Genomic DNA, 13,468 nt, shown 5'->3' with positions numbered 1-13,468 from the left:
TTTTTTAAGGCAACAATGACATTTTATATCAATATCAATAAATTGAGAAATATATTGATTTTTTAACAATAGATTCATATTAAATGGGACGAATACTCACACGTCTGATGGTGACTCGAACACATGGCGTCGAATTTATTCATAAAACATCGCATCTTAACTACTAGACTAAGGCATTATAGATCAACTCTGATTTTTCTTTTTAATTTCCTCGAAAACTAATAGTTCTCACTATTTATGTTCTTTCTAATTTACATTGCATGTTGTTGTGGTTTTTCATTGATTCTTGTTCTTGAAATTTATACATATTAAGATGGGTTTCAACCAAACTTTTTAAAAGACTTAGGGAATCAAGCAAGTGTATGAATCGTGATATTTTTAAAAAATAATTATTATAGTAAACTATGAAACAATTTAAAATTGTAATAAATACATTTAAATCAGATATAGGGTCTTCACAATTTTTCTTTAACATTGTTTAAAAAAAATTAAAATTTATTAACTTCAAAACAAGATATTTTAGAAATGAGAACGTAATTTATGAATAAAATTTATTTTTGTTTTTTTTTTCAATTTTTTTCGTGACAATTGAAAAAGAAAAAAAAAATGATTTATTAGTGCATAAACATCATTTCAATTCCCCCAAAGTCAAAAATCCAAAATAATTAGGGATTAAGAAAGCATTTAAGTGACTTTGAATGAAAGAAAAATAAAGATGATTTGATGAGAAACACATCAAACACAGTTGAACAAGAAAGGGATGAAATTGCTTTCAAGTTGGTAAGTTTGTTGCTGACTTTGCATGAAACCAATTAACACTCATCCCTCCATTCAATCAACTCCTTAGAATTCTACTAACAAAATGGAAAATTTAAAATTGACACCACAACAACTCAATATTAATGTTATTGTATTTGGGGGGAAAAAATTGCATGTTTAATTACACAAACACTTTATATTCTTCGCAAAAGTTACAAATACTTTTTCTGGAAAAGGGTGTCAATGTAAATTGATTCGAGGGATGTAGTTGTAAAAATTTTATCTATAAGTAGGAGGTGTATTTATCATTTATTATAAAAGGTGTGAAGAATTTGTGTATTTAGACCTAATTTTGGGGATCTGAATATAAGTTACTCTTATATTTACTATTTATTATGCACGGAGACTCTAAAAATTACTCAGCGCAGTGTCGGACATGGACATGCCCCGAAAGTTGGAGGACACGGCGTCGGATACTCCATAGACACGTTTTGAATTTTTTTTAATAATTTCAAAAAAAATTGAGTTGTCTTTACAAAAAAGAATTTTAGGCTTAATAAAAAAGAAAAAGAATTCATTCACTCTTCTTAAACTAAGAGTATTAGGATGAAATCACTAAATATTCGATTTATGTTCACGATAATTTGACTAATTTAAATTATTAGAAAATTTTCATTCTGTTCTTTTTAAAATAAACTGATTATTGTATTTTTTGAGCCACAATTTATTAAAAATATAGATGTAAGACATACTTATGTTATATTTATATATTTTAATTTTATGAAAAATTAAGAATATATATTATACTATATATAGTCGTGTCAGTGCCATGTCCTGTCCTAATTTTTTTATATTTTTTCTGTCGCCATGTCCGTATTGTATTGTGTATATGTCGCTGTGTCCGTATCCATACATCATAGTTTACTATATGATTGGTTAGTGATGTTTTTACACCTAGTGGGACAATGAAAGAATCAATTCTCGTTTTCTTGAAGTAAAAGCGATGAACTACTATTTTCTGAGTAAATTAGTAATAGTTATTAATATCAACTATCTAACAACTGTCGACAACTATAACAATTATATATTAATCATCAACACCTACTATTATAAACATATAATATTTATATATATACATATTTATATATAAAAGAGATATGATTTGACAAGGAACAGTAATTTTTTGCTCTCAAATTCAAACATCAAACCTACACAACTTATTTTAAATTACCTCAAAACACAAATCCAAACATACCATATGTTTTCAACACATAGTTACTTATTTTCATTTTTCTCTTTCTATATGTTTTGTTTTTTTGTTTTTTTTTTTTTTTTTGAGGAATTATGAGATGGTGTATGTATGTAATTTGTGTTAATAATAGTTGGGAGCAGCAACTAAACTAGGATTGATTGGTGAGTGTGTCTATGTCTATGTAGGAGGCAAGGCAATGATGGAATTGGACACCTAATTCAGTAATAATGCTGTCTTTCTAACTATAGTCTAGATGTAGTCCAATCAACTTTACCACGTGCTTTAATTTTTTTATTTTTTTTTCGATAAATATAAATTTTATTAAATAAATAGTACTACAATACAACATGAAAGGCTAGGTGGTCACCTCGAAAGGTTAAGGAATTCGTCATAAATGAAAAAGTACACAAGTACTAATAGAATGAGTGCTTTAATTACTTTTCTTCACTTATATATCGTTCGGTAAGAACAGTATTTGTAATAACTTTTAGAATTATTATATTCTTTTTTTTAAATTTAATATAATTATACATAAATTTTATATGATCTGAAAAAGTTATTTTTTAGATTTATTTTTATCTAATAAATAAGTTCCTTCTCCAGTCAAAATTTATCGAATTTGATGTATTAACAAAAAAGAAAAACTGAATAAAAGTTCATATTTACTCCCGATTGACTTATAATTGATTTATTGCAGTTTAAATATATCTTTTACAATCAGACTACCCTTATAACAGTAAAAAGACATGTATTCACGTGTGAAGAATCCGTATTTACCGTCGATTGACTTATACTGAATTATTGTTGGTCAAATAAATCATTTTATAACCATATTATTCTTATACATCTTCACATGTTAATGCATATGAGGAGGTATATCTTCACCGCTATAAGGGTAGTTTAGTGATAAAAGATTTATTTGACCTACAATAAATCAGTAATAAGTCAATCAATAGTAAATATCAATTTACCATTCAATTTTTTTTAGTTTATATCAACAAATTCAATAAATTTTGACCACGAACGAACTTATTTACTTGACAAAAGCAAATTTTAGGAATTCTATATGTAATTCCTCAAACCACAAGGAATCTACTTGTAATTACACCAAATCTCATGGGAGGAAAGTATAATTATCCTTAATTTTTATTTTTGTGACGAAAATAAATCATAGAAATCATAAATTCAATTCTAGTAAAATTAGGAGTTATTCAAAACTAAAATTGAAGTATTTGGGGAAAAAAATAAATACTTATAATTTTATCTGTGAACTGCAAAATTTGGGGAGAAGAAATTTATAAACTTTGGCTTAATAAACTTAATTTAAGCCATTCAAATCATAAATTATATAAGACAAAAAGCATTCATTTTAATTTATTTTCAATAAAAAAGCTCTGGAATATATGTGATCAGCTTCTTGCAGAGCTTATCCTAAATAATTGCAACTATATAAGTTTAACAGATAATTAAATTTACTCCTCTTAATCTATGGTCTGTTTACACAAATTATTCCTACTTTTTAGATAATTACATATACACCCACCAAAATATCATTACCTCTAACACAAACCACCCCTTATTTTTTTGAACAATTACACGACACTCTAAAAATATTAGTATCATTACACAAACTACTCTTATTTTTTGGTTGTCAGGTGTAATTATTGTAATTCTGCAAATAACAGGGATGATTTGTGTAAATTGTATACAGATCAGGAGGTATAAATATAATTATTCTTAATTTTAATTTACTTTATGGCTCGAATAATTTTAATAAGCTTCCACATGAATTGGCTGTTACCCCAAAATAATTTAATTAACTGCAAAATAATTTAATTATTAGGTGTCGTATCTTGTTGTTTTTCTTCCTATTTGTATTTACTTTTGAATTTAAACTGATTTTCTCTAACCCCAAAACACCCTCCAAAAAAGGGAGGGAAGATTGGAAAAATAAGAATGTTTGGGGGTATATATGTAATATTTGAGAATTTAATAAATTGAATTCTACTGATTAATGATGGCTTAATTATTTATTTATTATAAAAAAAGATAAAATAATATTTTTTAAATAATATAACAAATTTAGATCGAATCCTAGACACATTGATTTTTTTTTAAATAAAAAATTGAGTCGTAAATGACATCCACTTCTCAAAATCGAAAACACCGTCCAAGATTTCGAGTCGTGGACGACTAGATTTGTTTTTTTTTTTTTCTTTTGTGGCTGTCAAGCCTTGACAAGACACGGCCGACGCTCCAGCCACGGCGAGTAGCCTTGTTTTTATTTATTTATTTTTCAGTTTTTTATTTTTATAAATATTATATGTTATTATTATTATAATAAAATTTAAATTTTTTTAATTATAACTAATGTTAAAAAAGTTACTAATAAATAACTTACAATTAATTATTGTAGATATTATTTATAATTTCGATATAAATAGTGGTATATAGATTAAAATAACTTATCTCAATATACATCAATATTATAATGATAATTAAATTATAGTAACTTGAATAAAATGAGACCAAATACTCACATATTATTATTATATATATGTGTATATATTCACCAATTTTGACTTATTGATAATTCAAATATTAGCTGATTCACTAAAAAACTTGAAATATTTGCTAAATACAATTAACACAAATATTATTTATGATTTGTGACCCCATTGATGCATTGATGCAAGTTATTTATCGTTGTTCTATTTATGTATTTTTTCTTTTTATTGCACTCTGCTTAAACAAACTCATTTGATATCGCGGTAATCAGACATCACACTTAGCAAGTAAACACCATCTAAACATGGAGCAACTACAATGAAATTACCCACCTCGATTTTTACAGCAATAATTGCAGTAGGAGAAAAAGGTGAGACGACTTCACTTCTGTGCTTGCAGTCAATTTAAATAAAAACACCCTGCTAACAATCTATGGAAGTCTTTCAGTTAACAGAAATGTGGAATAAGTGCTGGGGACTCGCCATACTCAGTTGGTCGTTGTAAAACAAGTTAACAAACAGCTGAAGCTCCACAAAAGAAAGCATTCTTTACACTCGAATGAGATATATGCGCAAAAAGCTCAAGTGTAGCATTATCATAAACATGGAAGAGTTTGTCTATGGCTGAACAGTACCTTACGTCATTGTTATCATCGTTTCTCTTTGGCTAGATTGTGTACAAGAACACATATGAACGCAGAAGGCCGAGTGATGAACACCATAACTACAAGCTGCAGGCCATACACTGAACCAACAATATTGACAATCACAGTCTATTTGGTGCATTTGGACAATACTAAATCCATCTTATGCAGAAAATCGGTCTAGAATTTCTCAGAAATTTGAACAAGTGCAACTGATAATTTTGCCTTGAGAAGATTGAGGGTAGGAAATCCTCAACCTTCAGCTATGGAAATTGTCCATTGCTAGGAAGGGCAAACACCAGCATTTGACACAAATTATGAGGACAAGAAGGCCCTATTAAGCAAGTTCACAATATTGTTTCAAAACTAAAGGATTGTAGCGGTACTTGAAACTAACACTCCACTATTATAAATGGATGTTCTACTCTCAAGTCTGCACATAAAGTGCATCCAGAACATATAAATGCAAATTCTGACTACTACATATATGTGCTCCCAGCTTAGTTTCTGACCCCTTTCGGTTATCCGATTTAATTCCTTCATATTTCCATATAAATTACGTTCAATTTTTCTAACAGTTGAAAAAACACAGTCCCTTTAGCTCGAAGAGTACAGGTAACTCACAGAGCTATGAACATAAACAATGCGTTTATTATTAGAATCCAAATCAAACATTCAGATGAGTTACGGATTGCCATAATACTTGTACTTTACCAATAAAGCTTACGAGGCAGCACAGGATTCGACCATCATTCTTGGGTCTCTAAATCCAGACCTAAATACAGAACTGCTAGATTACTTTTACAACATTCTACAAACATGAAACCCGCCTACTTCCTGTGTCCCCTAAACTTTCCAGTGTCTGTCATATAATGCCCTCCCACTTCCTTCTAGCTTAATTACACGAGAGAAAATGAAAAAAATGAATTGCACTCTATAAGCCAATTCAATATTTCAAGATATCACAATAAATGTTCAGTCACCAGCCACTTTGAAGCACGAACCAAAGATATCACAATAAATCTTCTGCGGATCGTCAAAGGCTAAGAATGAAGTAAAAATTTGTAAACCATTCAACCAAAGATCTTACAATTTAGATCCTGTATTAAATCAATGATACAAAATGTTTAAGTAAATACCCAAAATAGAATACAATTGCTCTATTTCTGTCGAAGGATACACAACTCAGTCGAACTGAACTCAATTAAGGTCGAAAAGCCTGACTAGAATTACGTACCTTTCGGTTTGAATCCCATTAAAACCGATCAGATCTGAAGACAACTGAGTTACACACGCGTGGCAACAGCAGGAGCAGCTGCAGCCGCAGCGGAGGAGGCAGCCCCACCTAGGAACGAGAGAAACCCAGAATTAATCGGCTCCTGCTCATCCAAAAATAAATCCTCAGGCATGCGGAAAGCACCGTGCGTGCAAACCACAGCAAGGCCGACAAGCAAGGCGGAGATGAGCAGCGACCCTACGCTGGTTAGGAACACCACGACTATAGTAGACACCACCAAAATGCCCAGAACCTCGCGATCAGAAAACGTACGGCCCGCAACCACAACCGGCTGATCCGAAGGACGGAACGAGTACAGAAAGAGCCACGCGGCGAGGAGGGATGATAACACAATGAGGGAAAACGGGTGGGAGAGGAGAGAGAAGGCGAGAGAGAGGGCGAGGAGGGAGATGTAGTTGATGCGGAAGTAGGAAAAGTTTTTGCGGATGCGGGAGGCAGCTTCGGCGAGGGAGTCAGGACGGGAGAAGGAGGAGCGGTCGAGAAGCTCCAACCAGGGGCGGCGCTGAGAGAAGCCGTGGCGGACGGTGGCGTTGAGGCGGGAGAGAAAGGCGCGGAAAGCGGGGGTGGCGATCGGTGGCTGGGATTCCGATTGGGGATTGGAGATCGGGAGCGTAGCCGGGGCGGCCATAGCTGATCTAGAGAGAGAAAATTGGGGGACGCTTTCTTAGAGTATAGGAATCAGTTCTAACGCCCCCAACATGAGTTTGGCATCTACGGCCAGCGCCAGCTACTTTATTATTTTTGCTTGGGATAATTTGCACCGACATTTTCTGGAGATTTGTGTAAATTTATTATGATATGATTGTGGCCTACAAAAATAAATTCTTTAATTAAAATTTATCAAATTGATCGATATTAATAAAAAATATATATTTATTTAATTCAAATTAACTTGCTGCTACTCATTATAAATTAAATTACTGAAGAAATGCGCCGCTTATTTTCAAGTGTAAACAATAATAATACTTGATACAATGGGCTCTTAAAAATTCCTAATACATCAACTTAGTGAATGACTGGATGGAATTATTTGAATTTGATGGAATAATATGAAACTAATTCCAAATCAACGAATTTGAAACTTATTAATATTTTATATATTTTTTATTCTATAAATTTTAAGTCATTAGAATTTTTAATACCGTGACTTACTCTATATATTTAATCTTTTTTTTTTAAGAATTGACAATCTCATATTTGGTCCTCTTTTAATAAATTAAGGCTACATAGATAATTTCGTTCCCACCACCCTCACACTGTAATAGATATCATTATCCTATAACTATGAGTTGTAATTAATTTTGCCAGGAAAAGGACTAAAAATGAGACATTTAGGACTAAATTCATCAACCAAAAAAAAAACTAAATATATAAACGGAATAAGTTTATAGAACCCTAAATGCTAATAACCTAAAATTATAGGACCAACAATATAATTTTACCTTTTTATAAAATATAGTTCAAAATTAAAGCTAAAGAATTTAAAATCTTTTATGATTATCTGAACAAATTTAAACGATTTGTTATTAGGGACATGAAATTCCTAATTTTAAATCCATTAATCCAAATGTAATATAGGTAACAGGCAGTAATATGATCAGAAATATGAAGTCTTGATCCGATTCGGACTCCATCCTCCTCTCCTACCAAATGCCACAACAAGATCAGATATATGTTTTGTTTCTTGAAAATTGATGACAAAAGAAACAGAAAAAGAAAACGCATCTTGAAATTTCCCAATGGTGAGGGTAAAGCTCCAGTGCTTCACCCGATTTCTACTTCTGCTTCAAGTGGGGATTACTTGATATCATGAAATGATGGCAGTACAGCGATGAGGGGATCTCCATAACCAACAGCTTCTGCAGTGCGAGTGCAAAATGAGAAATAAGCTGGTTATCTTAAACAACTCAAGCCGTAGGTAAGTATTAACGTCTATCACTGCCAATATGCAGCAGAGTTTATCATGGGAAGTAGGATAACTCGGTCGTCTGGAATAACTGTACCGAGAAGGTATGCAATGCAATTCATACTGAGTTAGTTTTCTGTTCTACTGGCAGATTTTCGTTGGAACACATGCAATAAGAAGTTTATTTTGGAAAAAGGTATGAGCGCTTTGACGGGTTATCTAGTGAATAAAGGAAGATTTTCAGGAAACCCACATATTTATGGAGACAATTTTCAGGTATAAATGTGAAAAAAAAAATGTAATTCGAAAGAAAATGTTCAAGGTTTTATACCCCCATCGGCGTAAAGGAACTTCAAGACTTCTCCAGCCACATCTGACTGCAAAGTGTTTATCCCAACGGGACCATATAAGAAGAGAGAAAGATCATTAGTATTTAATCTCGAAGGCAGTGGTACAATGAGAAAATTCAAAATGAGGCTCACTTTGACGGGAAGTTCAGTGCCAAACTGATCCAAAAAGCCTATTGTTTGACCCTCCTTGATCATATCACCCTGAATGTACGCGAAAGAACAAGCATAATAGTGAAGTAAATGGGTTTTCATATCTTATCTTAATGTATGAATAATGTATAAAATGGTGCCACACTAACCAGCATGAAATAAAGCAAACTGTTACTAGTGCGGCAACAAGTGGAATAATGATGATAATAAAATAACAAGTATACGAAACTCATAAAGGGACACAATAATATAGAACTTGATAGAAGGATCCCTTGTTACTTGGAAGAAGAAGAGGTCAAAAAAGATAATCTGATAATATAATCTCTGTAACCACATAGCACTTTGATACAGTTAAACCAGATAATAAGCTTGAAGATGACAGAAACACAATTCCATCCTAGCAAAGCAATAAAGACTGTCTAGTGATCCTGAAAGAAACCAGCATTCTCTTCAACCATATTAAGCCCAAATTATAGCCATTTACATGGTGTCATAATTTTATAGCTGATTTGCTAATTCCAGACCCCACAAACTCATCTTATATCAGATCAAACATATGGCGTTTATTGGATGGAGAGAGTCATCATGCACAAGACAGTGAGCACTTCAGAGCAATGGTTGATGTTTCAACTTAGGCTTATTGATTGATTAACTGAAACAAAAGTTATTTACTTCTGCTTCCTGATTTATGGAGGGGAAGGGGAAAACATATTACAAAACTTGATTAATCATGCCATGGTGGTTCTAGACCCAACACTACCTTAAAAACAGAATTGTGATGTTTTCCTAACAAACAGAGTTCACCATTAGCTTCAAATCACAATGGAGTCATATATTCTTAATGTCAAAGTGCTTAACATATTTGGATATTTAAGATACACAAAGCATTAAGGGACATGAATATTAAACAAATAACAGCAACTCAATACCAGGAGCAAAGCATATCTCAGAAGTAGTGTGTTGATCAATAGAATTCTAGTGCCCAGTATTCTGAAGTTTCCTTCATTCACAAGAAAAAATAAAGGAAATTCCTTGTAAGGTAGTACCTCTTTACAAGCAGGTGGTTGCTTCTTTCCTTTCAGAGTCCTGGCTCTTCGGAATGAACCAACCTAATATGGGAATTGTAAACAAGTTAACAAAGTATATCCCATTGCTACACTAATGAGACATTTTGCAGTACGTACCGTAGGTGATGATGCTAAAACATAGCTACTTGATCCAGAGGCCTCCAGTGCTGCCAATTTGGCTGCCTTCTCAATGGAGACATTTGTAAATGGGCTAACCTTCTCGGTTTTTGGTTGGGGTGGAGGAACAGCAGGAGTAGATTCATTTGCTTGTTTACTTGGAACAGGTGGTGCAGTTATTCGGGAAACAACAGGTGGGGGAATTGTTGGGGCATCAATTTTCCGCTTCATGTGGAATTCGAAGGATCCAATCTGTTACATAATGAAAATAAATTACATAAAAAGAATGTCTAAAGCATGGATTGGCACAATAAAAAGCTGCCAATGGCAATATTCTGCAAGTTTTATTCCATGAACACTGTGCTGATTAACAAGCCTAATTATACCTTACAGCTGCAACGTACTAAGCAACATCTAGAACCAGAAACAATGTAATCCTTGTAAATAAGCTAACATTATACCACGATTTAATATTAAACTGGGACAGATAACATACTCCAACAGTTATCAATAACTACTAAGCAGTGATACCCCCATCATCCATGTATAAATGCACAAATGTGAGTGTGTAATGGTTGTAAAATATAACATATTGTTACGACATTCAGGATTAAACTTGTTTAACTAAACCTTGATGAAACGCTAGGGACTACTTTCTCTGACCTTTCTTTAAATCTTAAATTTGCAATTTGTATACAAGCACAATTATATAAGATTGATCCTCTTTTTAAACAGACAGAACAAACTTGATGGTTTCTCCCTTGATAATATCTTTATCTTAGTAACAGAATAATCCAGTTCCACATTCTTTAATAATACTTTACTTTTCTAGAATTCAGCATCTACTAGAATAAGAACCCATACGTCTTAATTGGAATACAACTCATTGCAGAGCATTGATTCGTTACCTTAAATTTAAGCTCAGCAATCTCTGTCTCATCACAGACTTCTGATAGTAGGGCCTGAAATGAATATAACATGTTTATGAGCAAACAGAGCACAAAAACAAAAGGCAAGATATCTGATCCTAACCTACATCTATTACATGCAAAACAAGATAACTGAAAGTTACTAGAGCTAACTAGTGTATGATTGACTCTGTATAAATAAGGCATCTTAACAGACACAGAAAAATAGGATAAAATGAGATTCAACAAACACCTCAAAACCCTTGGGAAGAGTAGCACTAGGTGATGATTTCTTCTCTGACAACCGATTTTGTTGACTATCTGACAGAAAAGCTCCATTAGAGTTGCCTGAAATGGAAGTAGACATTGTATGATTTTATGTATACAAAAAGACAAAAGGATATTGAGGGTGCAACACATCTTTTTCAGTTCTTTATTATCTATACAACAAAACAATTCACCTTTGGATGTTGCTGTAACAGTAGCTTCAGAGGTCTTCACACATGACACAAGTAATGCACCACGCCCGCTTGTAGATGATGTAATATTTCTACCATATATAGGCAATCTACTTGGGTTGCAGAATGCTGAATTCTTCATGGTAATCATTCCAGGTCTTCCTAAAATGGATTTCAGATGAGAACTTGTGCTGACCACATCTGAAACACAATATTAAGCATCAAATCCCTGCTTCAAATACAGTTGAGTAGTGCACATATCTAATATACTGCAACTTAGGCAAGACTGAACCAGCTATTTGTTTATTCTTAGACTGATTTATCTAAACCAATAACAGCACTAATTTTACATGATTAATGATTACTTAAGTCTATGGGAAACATATCCACTCAGGCCATTCTTAAAAATACAATTCTAGAATTTTCCATGAAGATATGTCACTTGTCCCTATCTATGAACTTTTCTTCTCAGATGCGCAAAACAGGGGATGGGTGAGCTGGAGAACGTAGTATGATTCAGTTGTTTCCAGACACAGGTTTCACTCTCAGTAACTTAGCATACCAGAGAAACCCACCCCCTTAGCAACCAGGATATCTGCCTAGAGAACCCACGAAAGAACAATACACACACATCTGGCACATCTTTCTGTGTGTTTTCCATTCAAATCCAACAAGACTGAGGGTACATACATTTTTTGGAAGAATGAACTAATAGTGCTATAATTCAGAAAATAAATAAATAAATAAAATAACCTCTGAAACCCATAACGGTATATCAACAAAACCAAGTTTAGACAGGATCAAAAACAGTAGTTCTATGAGAGAAATGTCTGAACTAGTAATAATTGCAAATCTCCCACTATTTTCAAGAAAGAAATATTTATAGAACATAGTAAGCGGATATATTCATAAACTGTAAGGGTAAGAGATGTTTAGAGAGCAGTATTAAAACAAACTAATGAAACTACATGTTTACTATACTAAGTAACAGTTGATAAATTTTAATTGGATAATTCTTAATTACAGAGCAAAAGAAAGAGTTATATTGGTTTCCAGTGCCAAACCATAGCAGTTTGCTCCACTAAATACTGTGACCACTCAATCAGACATTACTAGAACATAGAACAAGTACAGCGATCATGTAGTAACTGACATGTTTTTCCCAACACCTAATTTTATTTTTGAATGCCAGGATCAAATAGTAACTGGCAAGACACCAAACACAATATAATGTGCATAAGTATAGACTGTATAGTCCACCGAGACTTAAGAAACTTATCTGTTCATTCCACTTCTAAATGCCAACAGGAGATACGAACTTTTCAGGGGCTTGAATAACTATGGTTTCGCACATCAAGCATTAGCCTGAAAGACTAAATTAGTAGACAACAATTCTCCCCAATCTAGAACCATTACCACCCATAAGCTTTCTTGGGTTCTATTTTTAAGGTGTTTTTCTTTATTTTTGGTAGGTATGGAGAGAAAGATAAAGATATGCGTATGTTTTCGAGTGTTTTTAAAATGTTTGTCGGGCGTTTTATATTAGTGTAAGAATAATCTAAAACAGACTGAATTGTATGTTCTATAAAGATATTGGCAAACATTCACAATACATCTGGCTGTCTATTGGATGGTGGAAAGATGAAAATAAACAAAGCCATAATTTTCAACCTTACTTCCTTTGCAGCTAGCTGAGCTCAAAATACCAAAATTAATCAAACCTAAAGTACAGACCTCCCGATTTAAAACTACTTGGACAAAATTCCCGGAGAAAATTTATTTCCAAGGTGCATTTTAGCGACAGCGACTTTCTATCATGGATACCAAAGACAAATAGAGGTTCATAAGCGGACAAATCTTCTGTATCAATAACAAAAAACATTCCCCACGAGGCACGTTCACGAAGTGCAAGCTCTCTTCAGCTCAATGCCCTAACCACACAACTTCTAGACTACACTAACCACAGATTTACTATTGTTTCAAACACAAAAAACACAAACACATACATATCCGAAACATTGCAGGAAAAAGGAAATAAGATAAAAGAACTAAC

General features: G+C 32.9%; 2 protein-coding genes across 3 annotated transcripts in view; both read right to left on the bottom strand.

The window, feature by feature from the left end:
* On the bottom strand, positions 5,247 to 7,218 carry LOC105160844 (PRA1 family protein B1). Of its 2 annotated transcripts, none has more exons than XM_011078342.2 (2): positions 6,400 to 7,218; positions 5,247 to 5,263 (listed from the first exon to the last, which is right to left on the bottom strand). In XM_011078342.2, exon 1 carries the CDS (start codon positions 7,085 to 7,087, stop codon positions 6,449 to 6,451), a length of 639 nt encoding a protein of 212 aa, XP_011076644.1. In that variant the 5' UTR covers positions 7,088 to 7,218; the 3' UTR covers positions 5,247 to 5,263; positions 6,400 to 6,448. The 2 variants fall into 2 exon arrangements, with proteins under 2 accessions (XP_011076644.1, XP_020549118.1); XM_020693459.1 differs by lacking the exon at positions 5,247 to 5,263 and adding an exon at positions 5,872 to 6,262.
* The window catches only part of LOC105160843 (biotin carboxyl carrier protein of acetyl-CoA carboxylase), a gene marked incomplete in the record, with an annotated part of 5,731 nt that continues 257 nt past the window's right edge, over positions 7,995 to 13,468 (bottom strand). Inside the window, 8 exon segments of the mRNA XM_011078341.2 lie at positions 7,995 to 8,318; positions 8,697 to 8,742; positions 8,848 to 8,916; positions 9,912 to 9,974; positions 10,050 to 10,301; positions 10,958 to 11,011; positions 11,211 to 11,305; positions 11,419 to 11,616. Of these exon segments, the coding sequence (XP_011076643.1) occupies positions 8,257 to 8,318; positions 8,697 to 8,742; positions 8,848 to 8,916; positions 9,912 to 9,974; positions 10,050 to 10,301; positions 10,958 to 11,011; positions 11,211 to 11,305; positions 11,419 to 11,616 (839 nt within the window).

This window comes from Sesamum indicum, linkage group LG4 (genome assembly GCF_000512975.1).
Source record: "Sesamum indicum cultivar Zhongzhi No. 13 linkage group LG4, S_indicum_v1.0, whole genome shotgun sequence".
Classification (NCBI taxonomy): domain Eukaryota; kingdom Viridiplantae; phylum Streptophyta; class Magnoliopsida; order Lamiales; family Pedaliaceae; genus Sesamum; species Sesamum indicum.
The sequence above is the reverse complement of the archived record's forward strand: the minus strand, read 5'-3'. Positions and strand labels throughout refer to the sequence as shown.